Source organism: Sardina pilchardus, chromosome 17 (genome assembly GCF_963854185.1).
Source record: "Sardina pilchardus chromosome 17, fSarPil1.1, whole genome shotgun sequence".
Lineage (NCBI taxonomy): Eukaryota > Metazoa > Chordata > Actinopteri > Clupeiformes > Clupeidae > Sardina > Sardina pilchardus.
Genome location: NC_085010.1, coordinates 25,140,732 through 25,162,128, shown reverse-complemented (window position 1 = coordinate 25,162,128; position 21,397 = coordinate 25,140,732). Strand labels below are relative to the sequence as shown.

Below are 21,397 nucleotides of genomic sequence, written 5' to 3'. Positions count from 1 at the left end.
AATATGTTAGATTTTGTTATCTGGTTGTCTGTTCAAATTCTTGTTTGAATTGTTCACACTCAAACTGTCAAACACTCAGACTTTTATACATATTGTTCTCTCCCCTTTATCTTTTTTTGTACAACACTCCATTTAGTCATGATTAAACCACAACTCAACTTCGATTCCTTTCACACAACTCCTTAGCCCCTTTGCTGATGGTGGGTATTGATAATTCCCACACTTGGGTCTGACACCGTTCATTTTGTATGTATAGCTGCAGGGCAGAGTTTTGCAAAGCATCTTGGGAGGTTAGCACGGCTGTTCAAGCAGTTGCAGTATGTCAAGATGTTGGGCCAAGCTCAGTATTATTTAAATGAAATATGATCCGTTTATCCACCGAAATCCAATGATCTTTCATAAACGGGACGATCTGGGAGAGATGCCACTGAGCTCTTTGTGTTTTACTTCAATGCTGTCTGTGGCATTCTGTGGCACACAAACTTGCGCCACAAACTGATTTTCAACAATCTCCCGGGTCCCACTTCAAGACAAAGACCAATGAGACAGTGCTTTGGAGTAAGATGCTGGTGGATGTTGTTTTAAGGCGGGGGATGTTGTTTCAAGGCAGAGTCTGAAAAAACACAGGTGTGTCTCTATGCTCCAACATTCATTGCTCCTTTGATATGGCATTTGAAACGTTTTGACCAGAACTACCTTCTTTTGAGAGCTTCTCATTCAAACAGTATTCTAGACCAGTGTTTCTGCGTTCAAGTGTGGTCTGCAAGCCATCCCTAGTGGCCTGGGAGGAAACTACCAATGCACAACTTCAAAGTAGGGATGTTAACCGGTGACTGTTTGACCGATGGTTGACCGTATCCACGTTAGCCGACCAAAGTTGTCGCTAGTCGGTTAAAAAAAAAAAAAGGCATCTTTAAATTAGGCTCAAGACAGTGGACTAAACTATGGAAGCATATGAGTTCCATAATTCAAATGAGAATGCATTCTGCAATATGCAATTCTAAAAGACATTACATTAGGCAATTGCTAATTCATTATGCAATTTAATATTACAATTTGCAATACTTTCTTTCAAACTGCATTTTAATATACAAAGTGACAATGCAATCATCAAATCAATTTGATTTATTTTGGTTAAAAATTTGAATAAACATGGATTGAATTGCATTCCATTTTGCCATGGTACTTTAGTCTCAAAATTCAAATGGCAATTCATTTTGCATTTCAATTTTCAATATTCAGTTTCATCTTTTAATTGTCAATTACTTTTGCAATGTAATGTTCAAAATTCAATGTAGAATTGAATTATTTTTTATTTTTTTAATTTATTTGATTTTTTTTTTTTTAAATGTTTTTAAAAAAAATATTGAAAACATTTTGAATATTTTTTGGCAAAAAGTTTTGCCCGGTTTGCAGAAATAGCGCCCCCGTTATTGCATAGCACTTTGTCACGCTCTTTGTGTCTCAAAATTCAAATGGCAATGGCAAACGCGATTCCAAAACACTTTGCAATCTGTCAGTCTCCCATCACCCATGGCGGGAACTACGTCACGTCCGTGTTTATCTCGCATTGGTCAGTCTTCTCTTTAAGGCGGGTCTTGGGCAGGGCGGCTGACGGCCTCCAGGTAGAGAAGATAACGTAAAAGAGAAATTGTCGCTGACACAGTAGCCTACTGTTGGAGGTGATGGGCAAGAACAGTCGCTCAGCTACTGAGGGAGGCAGGCGTGTGTGTGTGCGCGTGCGGAGACCTTGATCCGACCGTACGCCACCCCCTCCAGGAGCGTGTATCAGGGTGAAGCGTGAAAAATAGCACACAGGTAGCCAGGGGAGCTGATCGAGGGAGCTGGCAGCCCAGGGCCCTGGAGCTCATATCTGGGTGCAGCGTTTGCTCCTCTCAGCCCGGAGGACTGCTCCAGATTAACGACCATAGACAGTAAGATAGGCTACTGACAGGGCTAACACAGGGCTACTAACAGGGCAGGGCTGTTAATGACAGGGCAACATCGTTTCATTCACACTCAGGCACTCCTGGTCTGACCACGACCGTCCAGCTGCAGCCTGCACTGTCAGAAAGGAAGCGTAGCCACGTCCTGAGATATCGATGGCTTTGCCCCAAACGAGGAACGTGCATCGTTCTTTTCACAAATACACCATATTTGTAAGCAAATAAAGTGGTTTACTTAAGATTACTCAGCGTTTTATCAACGTTTGGTCAGAACCGGAAAGCAAGCGTAGTCACTTGCTGAGATATGATGGCTTTGCCCCAAACGAGGAAGTAGTTTTTCACTGATCGTTGATAAGAATGTAGCACAAATTAGCAAGTGCATCTTTTAATAGGTGTCTACGTTTTATTTTTATAACGTAGCACAAATGTATTACATTCGTCAATGTTGACGTTTTTCAGTTATAGTTTTGGATGTTGAATGTTTGTACAAACAACAATCCAGTGGGATGATCACGTCTCACCGAGTCTCGCAACCGATTCCCTACCACCGCCGTCATGTCATCCGGCACAAGCTTCCTTGGTACACTGCTGTCATAAGGATTACGGTTCCCCATTGACTCCCATTGATTCTGACTGTCAGAATCAATGGGAGTCAATGGGGAACCGTAATGCTTATGACAGCAGTGTACCAAGGAAGCTTGTGCCGGATGACATGACGGCGGGTTCCCTACCGGTGCAGCGAGAATATTTTCGCGGACCAAACGTTGATAAAACGCTGAGTAATCTTAAGTAAACCACTTTATTTGCTTACAAATATGGTGTATTTGTGAAAAGAACGATGCACGTTCCTCTTTTGGGGCAAAGCCATCGATATCTCAGGACGTGGCTACGCTTCCTTTCTGACAGTGCAGGCTGCAGCTGGACGGTCGTGGTCAGACCAGGAGTGCCTGAGTGTGAATGAAACGATGTTGCCCTGTCATTAACAGCCCTGCCCTGTTAGTAGCCCTGTGTTAGCCCTGTCAGTAGCCTATCTTACTGTCTATGGTCGTTAATCTGGAGCAGTCCTCCGGGCTGAGAGGAGCAAACGCTGCACCCAGATATGAGCTCCAGGGCCCTGGGCTGCCAGCTCCCTCGATCAGCTCCCCTGGCTACCTGTGTGCTATTTTTCACGCTTCACCCTGATACACGCTCCTGGAGGGGGTGGCGTACGGTTGGATCAAGGTCTCCGCACGCGCACACACACACGCCTGCCTCCCTCAGTAGCTGAGCGACTGTTCTTGCCCATCACCTCCAACAGTAGGCTACTGTGTCAGCGACAATTTCTCTTTTACGTTATCTTCTCTACCTGGAGGCCGTCAGCCGCCCTGCCCAAGACCCGCCTTAAAGAGAAGACTGACCAATGTGAGATAAACACGGACGTGACGTAGTTCCCGCCATGGGTGATGGGAGACTGACAGATTGCAAAGTGTTTTGGAATCGCGTTTGCCATTGCCATTTGAATTTTGAGACACAAAGAGCGTGACAAAGTGCTATGCAATAACGGGGGCGCTATTTCTGCAAACCGGGCAAAACTTTTTGCCAAAAAATATTCAAAATGTTTTCAATATTTTTTTTAAAAACATTTAAAAAAAAAATCAAATAAATTAAAAAATTCAAAAATAATTCAATTCTACATTGAATTTTGAACATTACATTGCAAAAGTAATTGACAATTAAAAGATGAAACTGAATATTGAAAATTGAAATGCAAAATGAATTGCCATTTGAATTTTGAGACTAAAGTACCATGGCAAAATGGAATGCAATTCAATCCATGTTTATTCAAATTTTTAACCAAAATAAATCAAATTGATTTGATGATTGCATTGTCACTTTGTATATTAAAATGCAGTTTGAAAGAAAGTATTGCAAATTGTAATATTAAATTGCATAATGAATTAGCAATTGCCTAATGTAATGTCTTTTAGAATTGCATATTGCAGAATGCATTCTCATTTGAATTATGGAACTCATATGCTTCCATACTAAACGCTACTACAGCTAGCCATCTCATTCCAAGAAGATCTTTTTTGCGTGAAGTTAACAAATTATTCCTCACACTCAATTTTTCATAACGCCTGCTTGTAGGCTAGGCTACGTAATAAACCAATAAAAACATTTGGCACGAGGTCACAGCGGTGGTGCGTCTTTTGCAATCTGGAAGTGCGCTGTTTTATCCATTGGTTTTATCGTGTTGCAGTCTAGGCAACTTTCCGCATAAAATGGGCTTAGATTTGGAAAGACATATACATCTTATCATCATTTCAGGAAGGGTCATCAATGGTAACAGATAAGGTAATGATCATCTTTCGTTATTATTGTTAGCACTTCCTCAAACTAAGCTGCGTCTCTTCGGAGCTGTCATTTTCATAAGTGAGCCGCGGTCATTTCAGCTTCAAATGAGCTTCTAATAACGCTAGACTAACGCCTTTATTTGCAACGCGATCACCTTGTATGTACCCAAACCATTTTCGGAGCAAAGGAACCATTTGTCCTCCACTTACAAGCTCCTTGGTTTGCAGGACTCATGTTTGGCGCTGCAGGATTTTAAAAAGTGACGTGAGTGAAAGGGCGGCGCCGGGGCTGTGTGTATGAGCGTGGGACAGAGAGATGAGAGTTGGGAAATTGCGTGGCTGTTATTTCAAATAGCATAATTTATTTTAAACGAATCGGTTAACCGGTTTCAACCGGCTAATGAGCCTCGGTGGTCGGTCAAGAAAATGTTTAGTTTTCGCCATCCCTACTTCAAAGCAAAGTTTTGAGTCACGTTGATGTTTGCAATCTTGAACCAACTTGCATGTAAATTCAGGTAGTATTAACTGAATTGCTTGATTAATAGTCCTAACAGACTTCAAGAAGCTGGCTGCTTTGTGACTGTGTAGCAAGCCAGTTGAAACGTCAAAAATGATCAATCTGACCTTTCAAAGAGAATGTGGAGTACAATCATAGACACTTAAACATATGAGACACTGCACTGGAAAAATCGCCCATTGAAATGCATGGGGTAACTTCGTAACGCAAAGATGGCGGGTGTTTACACCGGTTTGCACATGTCCCGCCTCTTCCAGTGCCATTGCTCATTGCCAGTGCATGCGCAGTCCAAGATTACCAGTAAGAAAAAGGCTTTTTAAGCGTTAATTTGATACAAAACCAAACCTTTTCAGCGATTTTAGTCTGATTTTCATTGTGATTTCAAACATGTGATTTTTATGTCCCTTACACCTCGGAACATGGACATCCAGCTCTCTCCCCATTCATTTAGATAGGGCCCGTCTTGTGACGGTCAAAGTTGCTGCCCAACCCCATGGCCAATATGGCTGCTGAGTGACGTGACTTGCTTTAAAAAGACTTTGGTACAATTAGCTTACTAGTAGCATAACTAGCCACCATTTTGGATGTGCTCATATTGGGTGATTTGGTGTGGAATGACCCATATGGGATTTCTTGATTTCAGTAAGATCATTTAAGCAGTAAAGAATAACTTCTTATTTCTTGTGATATACAGCTTATATTAGTTCGCTTAATATGGCACATAATCTGCCTGTGTGTGAACCAAAACTGAGTTGAATGAAATCACACCCATACGTGGTGGATTGAGAGAAAGCGACGTGTTTGCAGGCCAGTTCAGTCCAGAGTAATCGACATGCACTGTAAGGCTGCAGCGACTATGGAATTAAAAGCCTGTGGTGTGACACACCGATTCAGTTGTAGATTATTGATCTGGACGCGAGGCTTTTTCCTCAACCCTCTGTGGAGACGGGGAGGGGAGGAGAGGCTGGGGCGGGTGTACTACTACAGAGCCTGTACTCAGCACGAGTGAGAGCCAGGAGGTTGATTTCTTCTGTTGTACCTACTTTGATATGGTATGCATGAGTTACTGCACCCTCTTTCAACCTGAATGCTTGCTCACCACGATTCAGGGCCAACAGTCTTTTCTGCAGAGCGGTGGTTAATGACTTTAAGATTAGGGGGGGAAAAAAATCGTTCCGCCTCTAATTAATAATTGTGATTAAAGTAGCAGTTTTAGATGAGAGGCCTAGGTCACCAAAAAAAGCCCTCCCCCCTTACTTTCCAACTGAGTCTATTTGGGAACCCAAACCCACACTCGGTGATGCATGCAAAGTAATTATTTGACTCAATAGTTTGCGTCCCTTTCTTTTATATAGAAGTCCTTATTTAATATTTTGGGTGAAGGGGGGAAAGAGGAGGCGGGTAGGGGGGCATAAAAAATGATTACAATTTGAAAGGGAAAACTGAAGCAATCCTAACGTAAGCTCTGAATCTCTATCCAGCCGTCACCCAGCCTGTCCAATTGTGTTTGTGTGTCTTATCACATTCTGTTTTCCTAACTTGGAATAGTTGTTGATGCCTTTGCTTGATTGTTTGCGTGAATGTCAGACTGTCTCTCTCTCCCCCCCACCCTCCACCCCGACATGTTTGGGTTGGCTGAGGATTGTGTCATATTTATGTGGAGATGGAACGCAATGAATACGATATGATCTCTGCCGCCGTAAATGCAGGATTATGACCTGAGAGTTTGAAAGGTCACGGGGAAAATAAAAAGCTTGGGGAACTGTCAAAGAAAGCCCAGATGCTGGGGATGGGGGAAAAAAATACCAAATAGACTTTTTTACTCCACCGCTTGGAAAATGCAGTCACAAGCACTGTTGACTGGTGGCCCTTGCAAAGCTAATTGGTGTCAAGTAAGACTAATGCAGCCCTCGCCGACTCCACACTAAGCCTTTCCTTCAGCGTTTGCACTTTTCATACCTCTGACTGAGCATGGAGAATGCTCGTCAGAGCAGAGGACACCTCCCAGCAACGGGGCTCAGCCACACGCCACACAGTCACCCTGGAGAATGGTCTTTCTCATCATTCACACCCTCTCTCTCTCTCTCTTTCTCACACACACACACGCACACACACACACACACACTGGACTGAAAAAGCAGAAGGTGCAGGTAGAAGAAGGTTAGGCGAGATGCCTAGATGTTTACTTAAGGCCATGTGGTGTTCCTTCTCTCCTGAGACTTCTTTTCCTTCCTTTTCCCCACCCCATCACCCTTCTCTCGCTCGCCTAGTTTCAATATGTTCCCTTGATCCGTTTGATCTCGTATGCATAGCCGGAGAGAGACGGGGCTGTTGTTCTCCGCCCCCAGGTCACGCAGCTTAGAAACAGGCAGGAGAGGAGCCTGCGAAAGTGCCATTCTGATGGAGGGGAGATTCCATCTCTCCCCATCTCTCTCTCTCTCTCTCGCTCTTTCTCTCAAAGGAGTGGATTCCCAGAGGAAGCTACAAAAGAGCTGACAAATGGCGGCGTCTCTCTCTCTCTCTCGCTGTCAGCCACGCGCTGCCAAATTTGTACAAATTGAGTGTCACTCCCGCGACGGAGCAGAAGTAAATTGAGTGGGTGTTTGCCTGATCAGGAAGAGTGGGCTCTCGGCCCCTTCAGCGTGTTAATTGGGCGCTTCTTGCAGACTCGCCGCCGGGTAGTCTGTTTAGGCCTTTGAGACGTATTTTCGTTTTTTTTTTTTTTTTGTGAATAGGAGACAGTGAGAAATGAGAAATTTCAGCGTTGGGGGAAAGCGTTGCGGCAGTCACCCGGCAATCTTCTCCTCAGATGATGTTTGTATTACATCTACAAAAGGAATCTCTTCTCGAGCATTCTATCTTGCCTCCAGATCAATCGCTGTGAAACCTGCAGGCCTAACCTTTACATTGGTGACGAGAGAGAGCGAGAGTATGAGAGAATGAGAGAAAGCCTGTGATTTGATGGACAGTTTGTGACCTTTTCCGAGGTTTTGAATGCTCGTCGTTGTTGAAAAGCTCATTATTGAGTGCCGCTGCCGTAAGTACATTGCCACTCTCTCAAAAGAGCCGTGTTGCTATCTTGGGCGGTTTGCACCAGTTCCCACATTGCTGCGTCGGTTTCTCCGAATCTAGACGAAATGCTACTTATCACTGTCTTTCTGTGCTGTAATATTCAGTAGTTTAGCAGTGAGCCTCAATTTGCTGACCTTGTTGAATTGTGTGTGTGTGTGTGTGTGTGTGTGTGTGTGAGAGAGAGTGAGTGAGTGAGTGTGTGTGAGTGTGTACGTGTGCACATCCATTTGTTGTGCTGCTTGTGTTCTTATCAGTCAGCATGGCTCATCTCCTCATGCCCTCTCAATCTGTTCCAGTAACCTACAAAGCAAACCTGCTGTGTCAAAAAAGTGTGTGTGTGTGTGTGTGTGTGTGTGTGTGTGTGTGTGTGTGTGTGTGTGTGTGTGTGTGTGTGTGTGTGTGTGTGTGAAGGCATCACAGCAGATACCTGTGTGTCTGTGTGTGTGTGGTGTGTGTGTGTGTGTGTGTATGTACGTAGCATCTCCCTCATGAATATGCATCTCCATTTAGGGCTGTCAGGGAAACAAAGCATCTCTCTCTCTCTCATGCTCATCCTCTCTCTCTCACTCTCTTTCTTTAATTGGGACACTGGTTTTTCGAAACGCATGGCCTTGTTCAGCTATTATTGGGGCCAGTTATCTTATAGGGGACAATCCGCAGTGTGGAGGGCCTACCCTGTCCATGCCCATTTAGCTGTGTGCAGAGAAGCACGGAGATGTTGAATGGCGGCTTGTGAAACGTTCTCCCTTGTCTGTTCCTACGGATGAGCGGAGCTCGTCGGAGAAGTTTGCAAATGCGCTAGGTAATCTGTGCTCTCTTATCTCAGCTAAGGCTTCACTTGCAGTGCCTTCACACACTGGCAAATGTCATCGCCACCCTCTTTACCCATATCTCTCGGTCCTCTCTCACTCGTTGAATTGGGAATCAAAGTTGTTTAAAACCTTTTTTTTTTTCATGTCAATTTCAATATCTGAATTCGTGCAAATAGTGTGGTCAGACTGATTGGAGGTTATTTTTTTGCTTGTGATGTGTTTGTTCAGTGAGAGGGTTTTCAACCCTCTCAGCCCCTGTGTGTGACTCCTCAATACATCCCTTTCTCCTCTGTGGTCTGTTTTGCAGATTCATTCAGTCTCACAATTCATCATCGTTTTTCACTTTATCATTATGTGTGCTTGATATGTGTATGTGGTCAGATTACTTGCCCTTTGCCCTATGACTGGCAGTTACACGGTCATGCTAAAAGGTCAGCGGTTAAGACTCAGGCCTGGCACAATTACAGTAAACTTCACCTAACACGGCTAAACCTTGCCTTGCTCAGGTACTGTAAACCTCCCCTGGCTTAGCTAAATCTCGCCTGGTACGGCTAAACCTAGTCAAAAACGGTGTGTCAAAAAGTGCTGAAGCTTTATTACAGTTGGAAAATCTCACAGCTACCGCCTGAGTAACTCTCTCATTTTGATTTCTGAATCAATCACACTTGACACTTTGTATAATAGATTTAATAGCAGCCATGATGGGCTAGCAGCAGACATTGGTTGCATACCTATACTGTACGCATACGATTTCCCAAACTTTAAAGTAGGTCATTTGCTTCTCCGACCCGCTATGTGTAGCTGTTAACCAGAGCCAGCTGTGGGGGAACGCTTTTTAAACGCGCATGTTTGTAATATACACGCAACCGCTCTCCACGGACGGGGCTTACAAAAGTCTGAAGCAATTAATTATAAACGTAATGTAATGTAATTGAGCACAAATGAGTGGCTTCCGGTGGGAGAGCAGAGAAAAGGGCTGCAGCTGAGGCCTGGTCTCCAGCACCCCCCCGCCTCTCTCTCTTTCGCTCACTCTCTCTCTCTCTCTCTCTCTCTCTCTCTCTCTCTTTCTCCCTCTCTCTCTTTCTCTCTCTGCCGCTGGGCTGCTGAGGAAGCGGAGTTATTATTAAACTAAAAGCACAGCAGGAGCGGCCGAGGAGCCATTCCAGCACATGCCGCTGCCCTGATACAGATGTGTGCTGACACCTCGAGTCCGTGGCCCAGTCATGGAGCCATATGCCAGAACGCACACACACACACACACACACACACACACACATACACACACACACACACACACACACACACACACACACACACACATACACACACATGCGCATACACACATACACACCCATGCCACTGAAGAGCTCCAGCGATCAACACTCATCCATCAAGACCAGTGCGCACACCCCAAACGATCCACCCACCACCCATTGGGCCTCATGTCCAGGCAAGAGGCGACGACATTACATGTCAGAAATGACAAAAGCCCAGCGGCTAAAAGACCTCCGAAAAGCAAACAAACAAAATGGAACCCTTCCCCTGTAGGGACATGTCACATACTGCCACACCACTGCACCATTTTTCGAGCCTCTGTCTGCAGTGCATGCACCCACCACATTTTTATTTGATGTTAACCACAACATGGGGGTCATGGGGCGTTTCCCCGAGGACGGGTATTTGGTGCCCGCTGCCATGGGCGTGCGGCGCGTGCCACTTGATGTGAGGGATGGTGTGTTCACACCGGGCAGATGTCTCCTTGGCAACGTGGATGCGGGCACGGCTGGACCATGAAAGGCAACGGCAATTAAACCCGCCGCACACGACCGCCCAGAGACCGGCGCGTCCAAAACAGCCCCGATGACTCAACGTGGTCAACCGGGCCGAGCCTCTTCCAAATGTTTTGCTCTCAGGTTCTGGAACGGGCTCCCGCCAAATGTGTGCTGTGCAATTCTGATAACCCCCCTGGTTTTATTTCATTCTTTTTTTTCTACCTTAACCCTGCCTTGGCTCATCTGCTCACAGCACAGGGAGAAAGACGAGACATGGAAGCCTGCTCAGTCGGCTGATGGCACTTCTGGTGCATCTGGCTGTTCTCTAACGGCCTCTTTACATATCATTAAATACATATAGCATGCAGTCACTCTGTGTGCGGTATATCCACCATCAGTTCATGGAGCATTCTAGAGTGTTACCCAAGGATTCCAGAGGAGCGCTCATGACTGATGGTGCTGTTCCACAGAAATGGCCGTGTCCTTAAGTGAAACAAATTTATGCTAATGGTGTTTACGTGACAGACACACTTTCATCTTGTAGTTCCCCATCAATATTGCAGATATCTCTGCTTCACTTGTCTCCCGTATGAGCGTGCCATGCCTCTGCAACCCCCCCCCCCCATCACCCTCAGAATCCAAGTTGTGAGATTTAATGCTTTATATTTGTACAAAGCGAGAGCAAATCCAATCGCTTTCAAATCCATTAACTCGCCTTATCTCTTCCCGATAGCTGATTTCAGGCTTTTCTATTCTATTTTCTTTTTTTCCCCCCTCTTTTTTTCCCCCCACGGCTGGGGGAATGTCCAGCCAAATGAAATGGCACGGGCCGTGCCGGAAGACCAGGTGCAACTGCTGCCCGGCCAACGCCGGGGCGCCAGGGCCAGCGACTGGGCCTCGCTAACAAACGCCTGCTTGGGCCAGTTCGGCGGGACTTAACCCAAAGCACGTCATTCCACAAATGAATCACAGCTTGGCCGAGGCGCACAGCAGAAGGTGCTCTGGCACTGTTGCCCGGGCGGGACGGAGGATGTGGATCCTCTCGCCCACTGGTTCTTTTTTTGGGGCGGGTGAGGGGGCGTTGAGGGAAGGGGAGGGAAGGGGGGGGGCAGATAGATGAATTTTGTGGATAGAGTGCTGGAGGCATTAGTTTGAAAATGAAACAACACATGGCTTCACACACTCTGCCAGACTTAAGCAAAATTCGTGCCGGTTCCGTGCCCTGATGGCAAAGCCTCACACACATTGCCAATATATCAATATGTCCAAATATGGCAGTGAGCAGTGTTTTCTGTTATTTTATTCTAAGACCCAAATCATGTCTGGCTTTTTTGCCTTGCGGACTGGAGATGCATTGATTCTGTGGATGGGCGTCACACGTTGTGGTTGCAATTGCATATGGATGTTTTTTCACCAGCCTAAGGAGTTTATGTTGATAGCCTACTGTAATCTTGCTCATGTGAGCTTTAGGCCTATGCATGTGAAAGAATACATGATATGACAATGGTCCCAAGGTTAACAGAGAGGATTGTTAAGATTCATTTATGCTCAGCGCTAAAAAAAAAGGATATGGATACCCTATTAATCTCTGTTGATTTCGCCCGTCTCAAACTCTTGTGCTCAGCTTACGAGTACGATCAACAACCAACATATCAACATACAAAACCAATATCCATTTATATATGAAAAGAGAGCATAAACTAGGCTTGAGTTTTTGCTTGCAATACCCTACTTGAATGTGAAGCATAAACGTGAACTAATGTATGACTTGGAGACGCCATCCACCTAATGCTTAGAAATGATTATGGAACAAAAAACACACAACAATAAAGGTGTTGCTGTGGTAGTTGGCAATTCTGATATTTCTTGATGAGCCAGACAAGGTAGTGTTTGTGGGTCCAACATTGGTGGCAGTCTTTGCTGTGCCATGTTCCGAGAGTGTGATCGCTCCTTTTGTTCTGCTTACAGAGTTAGCAACACAGCTTTATCTTGCTTTGTTTTGCTGTTCACATCGGTATAGCAGCGTTCCGTTTCTTGTACTTATTTACTCTGGAAGATGCACTCAGTCCTTAGCTATAACAAGAAATCTTAGGCAGGCTGTCGTCTCTCTGCCCGTAAGAACCGACTTTGGTGTGGGAGTGGGGACTCCGTGCATGAAGCAGCACTCGCTCAAGAACAATAAGCAAGGGAAGCACGAGCATAAGAGAATTATGAGAACGAACAAGCGAGATTGTGAGGAGAGGTGTCACAGTTAATATAACGGCTTACAATTCACAGTAGGAGTTCCATTAAAAATCGCAGAGTGAACAAATTCATCTACTTCCAGCTGTTCCTAGAAGCCAACCCAAAGCGGTGGCTTTAAAAGAAAAAAAAGAATGACTTTTTAAATGTTTGTAGCTCCCCAGGTAGTGCCGCTGAATAGTGGTCAGGGGACCTGTGCTGGACTTTTCTCTATTGCTTTTAAAATGGTCGCTCTGGAGGGACAGAGAGCCTTCTCCGCTCCATAGGCCAGCTTGATCTATTCCTTGTTTCCTCCCCTGCTGCCTCTTGCTGAGATCTTTGTCTGCGGAAAGAAAAACACGGTGTAATAAATGTCCGAAGTCCTGGTGGGTCTCACATTTTTTCCCCCTTCCCTCCATCTCTCTTATTATTGTTATTATTTTTTTTTCCATTCTTCACATCTCTCCTGGGCAGAAACTGCAGCCAGATAGCGCCATGGGGTCTTTGTGGTCTCTGTGTGTGTGTGTGTGTGTGTGTGTGTGTGTGTGTGTGTGTGTGTGTGTGTGTGTGTGTGTGTGTGTGTGTGTGTGTGTGTGTGTGTGTGTGTGTGTGTGTGTGTGTGTGTGTGTGTGTGTGTGTGTGTGTGTGTGTGTGTGTGTGTTTCTGTGTGTGTGTGTGTGTTTCTGTGGCCGGGGGTGAGTGATGTCAGTGTCCCGGAGACCCATCCATCTCCTGGCTCTGATCAATACCAGCAATAACAGCGCCGGCACTCTTTGCTTTTCTTGCTGTGGTTCGTGCATTTGTGCGCTTCCTTGTGTGGGGCTCATAGGTGTGTGTCTGTGTGTGAGAGTGCATATAGGTGCATGTGTCTCTCTCTCTGTGTGTCTGTGTGTGTGTGTGTGTGTGTGTGTGTGTGTGTGTGTGTGTGTGTGTGTGTGTGTGTGTGTGTGTGTGAGTGAGTTTGTGTGTGTAGATCTACTGTACATCTGTGTCTCTCTGTTTGCATACATGCACATGTACATGCATGTGTGTCTCTGTGTGTGTATGTATGTGAGAGTACATATTGTATACATGTAGGTGTGTGTGTGTGTGTTTGAGAGAGAGAGAGCGAGAGAGAGAGAGAGTTTGTGTGTATAGATGTACATCTGTGTGTGTGTCTGTGTATATGTACTTGTGTGTGTGTGTGTGTGTGTGCATGTGTTTAAGTGGACTGTGCAGACACTCTAAATATATGCATGGTGTTGTGCACTGACCCAGAGCCAACCCCTTGTGTCAGAAGCTGCAGAAGGAACTATCACTTTCTCTCTCTCTCTCTCTCTTTTTTTAATTCTTTCACTTTCTCTTCAACCTTCACTTCCTTCATTCCTTCCTTCCTTCCTTCCTTTTCATCCACCTTGTCTTTCCTTTCTTCTTCTCCTTTGTGTTCACTCCTTCTCCCCCCCCCCCCCCCCCCGCCCTTTCCAGCTTGTTCAGTAGCGAGGGAGGAAATTGACTCCCTCTCTAAATTAGAGCTTGTGAATGTGTTTGGCAGCGGGGCTACTGATTGAGCGATTACCAGACTGCAAGGGCAGGGAAGGGGCTCTGTTGGCCCATCAGACAGTTGTTAAAAGTCTACTGGCAGATGTTTTTTCACTCGCCCTCTCTCTCCGCAGTAGGGCAGTGGGGCTCGTCGACTCGTCAGGGAGTGACTGATAGCGTAACTCATTGGCCATCAGAGTGCGCTTGCTGAAACTTGGTGACCATGCTGCTGCCGGTGGTGTGTGTGTGTGTGTGTGGTGTGTGTGTGTGTGTGTGGAGGATATGAGGGACTCGTTATCGGTCCTGATGTTGCTAATGACTCATGCTGAACATGGAGGACTAATAAAAGGCATGAGCAAGTTTCTTTCTCTCGGTCTCTCTCTCTCTCTCTTTTTTTTCTCACTTTCTTTCTCTCTCTCACACACACAGACACACACACAGACACACACACACTCACTCGTGCCCACTTCCACTCTCTCCATCCCTCTTTCTTGCTCTATATTCTCTCCATCTCTCACTCCCTGTTCATTTTGTGAGCGCAGCGTTTTCAGTGGCTCTCGTGCCGCCTGCACACTAAAGAGGCGCGTCTCGCCCTGCTAAAAGATTCTCTCTTTTTTTTCACTCCGTGGCCTTTTGAATGCTGTTGTCTTTTTCAATTAGCCCAGAGAGCCTGTGTGTGGTTCACAGTGCGTGCCTCCGCCTGTGAGATTTATGCCACAGCTCTTGCCTCTTATTAGACAGGGCTTCTCCAACCCTTTAAAAAAAAAAAAAAAAAAACAGGCCTGCCACTTCGGGTGTGATGGTGCACAGCGCGTATGCTCCTCTTATGAGAGGCAGTCGTGATGTCTGCCTCACTTCTTTTCTCTGTTTTTTCTTAGAGATATTGAGGGGCTGTTATTTCCACATGAACCTCTCTGTCTTTATGTGTTTTTTTTTTTATCCTTATTTATGCAGGGATAGCAGATTTCTTCCATATTATGCTGGCTGATTTAGCCTATCTGCTAATGCTGTTGTGAACAGGCTAAACTGGTCAATTACTGGACAAAGCCAAGATGGCCACCATGGCTGTTTGGGACATTTCAGGCCATTTAGTCCACTACACTCCTACTCATTACATCTGACTATGAATGTGCAAAATGTGGAGGGTTTTTTTTTGTCATCTCACTTGGATTTCACTTCAATTAAATTTCTCTCTGTCTTTGACTCCTCCCCTCCTCTAGTGAGGCACCTCCCCCTGTCGCCCCTGGAGCCCCAGTCCTCCCCTCTGATTGGTGGAGGCGGGGAGCGACAGGCGCTGGAGCTGCGCGTGCGCGAGGTGGAGGAGGAGAACCGCGCCCTGAGGAAGGAGCTCAGCCAGCCCCCCCGCAGCCCCTCCCGCCCGCACCAAACGGGCCACCATGGCAACCGCTCCTCCGCGCACTCCAATGAGGAAGGCACGGGCGACAGCGAGAGCCAGCGGGCCGCCGCCAGCAACGGTTCGGAGTGCGCGCAACAACCTGTGGTCGATAAGTGTGAGGTGAGAATGCACACACACACACACACACACACACACACACACACACACACACACACACACACACACACACACACACACACACACACACACACACTAGGACATAAGCCTTGAAGCAAAACTGTTCAAAACCTCAACTCCACTTAAGTGAAACACAGAATATTTACCCCCACAACATCTCAGAAGACTGCACTGTTAGCACCCTAGAAGCACCACATATTGTAGGCCCACACACCAGCCTCAAGTCAGCTCTGAATCTACAGTATACACCATTTAAATCAATAGTTTTTTTTTTCACAACAGCACTTTCACATCAAACGATCTAACCGTACATGACATACAAGAGCAGCTCTCCAATCACATCTTCAAACAGACGAAGAAGGAAAATTAAAGCTCTGAAGAGGTGCTTATATACTTCTTATAAACGCCTTCTCGAGCATTATGTAATGGCCATAACAAGTGCCATTTCCTTGCCCTGTTCTCCTTGCCCTGTTCTGGAACCCAGAAGGGGATCTGCATTGTAGCATATTGGTGCTGTGAGAGGATGGGGCCACCAGCTAATCAGGTCAAGGTCTGGCCTTATTAAAGCTCCTTTGTGACTTCCATTAGCATGCTCTACCGACCTAATTACTATGCCAGTGTGCAAATTAAATATTAACTCTTCGCGGTCCGCTCTCCTCTCGCGTGTGCGCTCTTGCACGAAGTACCAAAGGCTGGTCCTGTACTGTATGCCCTGCTCTTCTACATTTTTTTTTGTTGCTGTTGACCAAATGAGGGGTTGTACTCAGAGCCATATAAAGAGAGAGTTGCGACAACTCCATTGACGCTAATGTTCCATATTTTCTCAACAATAGTTCCCGGAAGTTAGGATCGAACACTCGTTAACAGACAGTAAAAGACGGTTATTTTATGATTCTAACGAACAGTCAAAATCGCTTCCGGGAACTATTTGAACTACTTGAAGTTACACGAACCACGTCACAAACCGAATTTTCTGTACCCGGGTTGTCGCAACTCTCTCTTTATATGGCTCTGGTTGTACTGCTGATGACACAAAGCTGCTGTGAGTGAGATGCTAATAATGTAACGCTAATGTTGTGAGTGTGATGCTAATAATGTAACGCTAATGTTGTGAGTGTGATGCTAATAATGTAACGCTAATGTTGTGAGTGGGATGCTAATAATGCAACGCTAATGTTGTGAGGTGTTGTGAGTGTGATGCTGTAATGCTAATATGTCCATGAATTTTTGAACTACCGTTAAGATATGAGCTTCAGGTTTTCAGGGGCCTGACCATTTGTTTTTACGGCCAGTCTTTGCAGAGAAATCTCCCCCCAACGCGTGCATCCCTCGTATAGTTTTTATGTGCCCAGATGTTGGCTGTGGGGAATAGATTTCATAGCCACCATTAGGGCACAAACAAGCAGCTTTTTAGAGATGCCCCATCTTTCAAAGCACACCCCCTTCCCATCCTCTCCTCCTCTCTTCCCCCCTTTTCTCCTATCCCCTCCTCTCTTCCCCCTTCTCTTCTCCTCTTCTCTTCCCCCCTTCTCCCCTCTCCTCCCTTCCTCTCTACCCCCTTCGCTCCACTCCTCTCCTCCTCTCTTCCCCCTTCTCTCTTCTTCTCCTCTCTTCCCCCCTTCTCTTCTCTCCTCTCCTCTCCTTCCCCCTTCTCTCCTCCCCTCCTCTCTTCCACCTTCTCTCCCCTTCTCTCCTCTCCCCTCCTCCCCTCTTCTGTCTTGGTCTCTGCCTCTCTTATGCCGGTTAGCTCTAATCTCTCCAGTCTGATGCTCCAGTGGCCACACGGACCACTCTTATGAAATCAATACGGGGTGTGATTGAATGGCAGAACTAGCACCCCTCCTCCCACCGCCCCCCTCCCCCTCCCACGGATTCGCGAGATCAGCCCGTTTTGGGGGGAGGGGGGGGATCTAGCATGAGCTTCTCGCAAGGCTGCCCCCATGTCTGGCGCTCAGGAGAAAAGGAAGAGACATCCATTTACCTCCTTCCATCCTTCTGTGTGTGTGGTGCTTGTGGAGGACAGGTTTTGAAGAGCAGTTGCAGTCCATGGGAAAAGACAGGAAATGTTGCAGAGCCCTCCCAGTGGTGCTGATCTTAGGTCAGAGAGAATTTGACAACTGTCAGACAGTGTCTCGCAAAGTGTCAATTTGGTCTGCCAAAAATTGGCTAACCATGCACAGCTTTCCAACCATTATGCTGATTTGAGCATTTTCAAGGCAGACGACACCTGTGGAGTCGCTGTGCTCCAGTTCTGTTGCCTCGGGCCCTAGACTGGCACCCGAGTGCCTGGTGCTAGGTCATCTTGACCCCCAATGCACCCTGGGTGTTGTAGGCTGTAGATGAACCAGACATGCACTGCTGCCTGTCAGATGTGTCTGTTAGCTTTAAGACTGGAGAACTCTTGAGTGCTACCGTGAGATTATATACTGTATCAGTCAACTCTGTTAGGATGTAAATGTAGAAATGTAATATTTGTCAAAGACTGACTTAACCTCTATTTATTATAATATAATTATTATAATTATAATTAAAAAGCGTTTTCGATTTTTATAGATATTTCATGGAGCAGTGTTGAATCAGTCCTTGGAAGTTGGTGTTGCACTGATTTATTTAGCCTGAAGTGAAAGTCATTCACCCTGAGCTAATCCTGAAAAGCCCTGGTCCCCAAAGGCCAGAGTTACACTCTTATTCAGCAGACATATGAAATTTGTTACTCAATAGGTTTGAGGGCTAGTTTTATGTTACTGTGAATTTCAGGTATCCCCATCTACACTCTCTCTCTCTCTCTCTCTTTCTCTCTCTCTTTCTCTCTCTCTCTTTCTCTCCCTCTCTCTCTCTCTCCCTCTCACTCTCTCTCTCTCATTCCCCTTCTTACCTCCTCACTTGTCCTCATTTTCACCCTCGCTGACAATTCTTCTAATTTTTTTCTCTCTTTCACTCTCTCACACTCCCCCCCCCCCCCCCCCCCTCTCTCTCTCTCTCTCTCTTTCTCTCTGCAGACAATCCATGTGGCTATCGTGTGTGCGGGCTACAATGCTAGCAGGGACGTGGTGACTCTGGTCAAGTCTGTCCTCTTCCACAGGTGGGTTGTGTTTTTATTTTCTAAAGCCCAATTCACACCAAAGATTCCCGATGCGACGAGACCAAGTTGTAGCGGTGTGAATTAGAAGTTGCACGCTCAGTTGTTGCAAGCCGTCGCAAGCCGTCGCAGAGCATTAAACATGTTGAGTCGCAGTCGCAAGTTTTTAGAACTTTGCAGCTCGTCTCGTCTCGTCTCATCGAGAATCTTTGGTCTGAACCCTACTTTGCACATAATGAAAAGGTTCATTCACTCACTGTGCCAGTGATGCTGTCTCACATGTACTTCATTCCGCAGCCTGTGTTTAGTATTTCAGTGTCTCCATGGATATGCTCATCAATGTCAGCTTAATGTGTTCTAGGACCATTTCAGGCATTGTGACCAATCAAAATGGTAAGACTTTCTGAAAGGGATGGGGCATTTCTGTCCATTGCACAGAAGTTAGTACTTCACATCACTTAGCAACGAGCAAACTTTTGTTGAAGGTAATTATTATGGGCCAAATTATTATGGTCTAAGTGTGTTGGTTGCTTTGCCACTGCCACTTTGTTATTGTTCATGTGATATCCCCGCCTATCTCTTTCACTTCATTTCGCTCCTGTCGAGGGAGCGAGAGAGATGGAGAGAGAGAGACGCTGTTGTCCTTCTCTCCAATCTGAATATGCGGATCTCATGCCAGCCGCCTACTCCCTGTTGCCAGGCAACACCACCCCTATGAACTCTTGTGTTAAAATGGCCCCTAGCCCTCTCTCCCTCCTCAGTCCCATGCTCACCATTCTCTGTTCCTTCTGCCCCTCGACAAAAGAAAGGGATAGAGAGAGATGGGGGGAGAGCAGGGGAAAGTGTGAGAGAGCGAACAACGGGAAGACAGCGCAAAGATATTGCCCGACAACAACGGAGGCAATTTTAACTTTGTCGGCCGAACAGACGACGGAGTTTGATAAAAATGCAAGCCACTCAGTTCTTAGCCTGCCATTTCCTTCATGGCCCTTCCATTTGCAGTCTGCAATAAAAAAAAACTAAAAAAAAAACTCTGACACTGTGCTCCCGAATCCTCAGATTTGCAGCCACTCGCAAAATTTCATTAAACAGTAACGCATCCATTTTGGTCAAACATGAGCCATTACCCCCATAAACAGTTTATGCCTTTATGAACAGTGTAATAAATAGTTTATTACTCAGGTAATTACATGTGGCAGAAGATTTAGAGTGTGATAATGAGTCTAGATAATGAGCACGTAAGGACCGAAGCCCTTGATTAGTTGGCAGACTATTTCAGTGCTCAATAATGATTTCAATTTAGCAATTAGGAAGCGAAGCGGACATAACGCTGACAGCCAAGCTTCAGAGAGTCTGTGTGCTTTTCCCAAATGAAACTTGATGTGCAGTGCAGAGAAGAGACCCGGCAATGAGCCTGCTCCATAATTTACTAAAGCTTTACGCTGATATATGCTCTTTTGTCTTGTGCGTCGTATGGATGCACTCACATATAGTATGTGTTCAAGAGAATAATGCACACAGATTGCCTTTGGGTGTTTTTTTTTTTTCTCCTCACAAACTGACAAACACTTTTTCTCTCTTTGTCTCTCTCTCTCTCACCCTTCTTTATTAACTCTCTCTCTCTCTTACAGTCTTTCTCTCGCTCTTTCTCACCCTCTCACACACAGACACACTCACAGTCACCTTTAAAGCCCACCAATACATATCTGAAGAAGTAGAACAGTGCTGATTTCTAATAAGGGCCCTTGAAAGAAAGGGAAAAAAGCAGAACAACCAACAAAAAAAACAAAACAAAAAAACAAACAAAAACAAAAGAAACAAGCTGGCAAAAAATCACTGCTCAAGCACCCTGCTAGGAGACCGGAGCTGTGCGTGAGAAATACACCTCACGCTTGCACATTTCTGAGTGCTGTGGTCGGGCTTTTGTTTCTGGTCGCCAAACGAGTGCCAGCCCAGCAGGTAAGAGGGTGCTGACATTATTAGTACAATGTACAAGGCGCTCCCCCTTCTCCACCTGATTACCCAATGTGCATTGCACCCTGGATGACTCACGGCGGTAGTGACCTTTCCCCATGGTAACTGTCTCCTAGCTGCGTGGGTAATAATAACTGGCCCCAGGGTGCGCTGTAATCAAATATTTCCCAGAATGTTTAGCCCTCTGTGTGCAATGGCACATCTTTTGAGGAAAGGCAAACACCGTTTCTTTTATCTTTTTATTTTTCATGTGAAAATGTGGGTCTAAGCGTCGCTGCTTGTTGTCTGATTGAAGTGAAACGTGCCTGTAAATACAACAGTGAAGTTCACCTTTTTTTGTACTTCAGATGTGTGTGTGTCACTTGCTTTTGGGATATCTGGAGTGAAATGAGTTTTGGTTTTCTGGTTCTTCTGTTGAATAGCTGTGACCTTGGCAGAGACTCTTGGCGGATCTTTGCACTTCTCATTCCTAGATGAAAACATTGATCATCTGTACAGATAATGGGTGACTTAGGAAGGTGTAAAGAGACAGGATTGAAGCGGAGGACTTAGTATTGAAGAATCTTTAGAATAAAGCACAAATGTTTTTTTAATCCTCTTGGTGTTAGATAGAAAGGAGG

General features: G+C 45.7%; 1 protein-coding gene across 2 annotated transcripts in view; it reads left to right on the top strand.

Annotated features, from left to right (window-relative positions):
* The window catches only part of LOC134062582 (xylosyl- and glucuronyltransferase LARGE1), an 80,269-nt gene that overhangs the window by 26,898 nt on the left and 31,974 nt on the right, over positions 1-21,397 (top strand). For both annotated transcript variants that reach the window (XM_062518642.1, XM_062518643.1), the window contains exons 4-5: positions 15,411-15,706; positions 18,724-18,806. In XM_062518642.1, the coding sequence (XP_062374626.1) occupies positions 15,411-15,706; positions 18,724-18,806 (379 nt within the window). The remainder of the gene's footprint in view (positions 1-15,410; positions 15,707-18,723; positions 18,807-21,397) is intronic.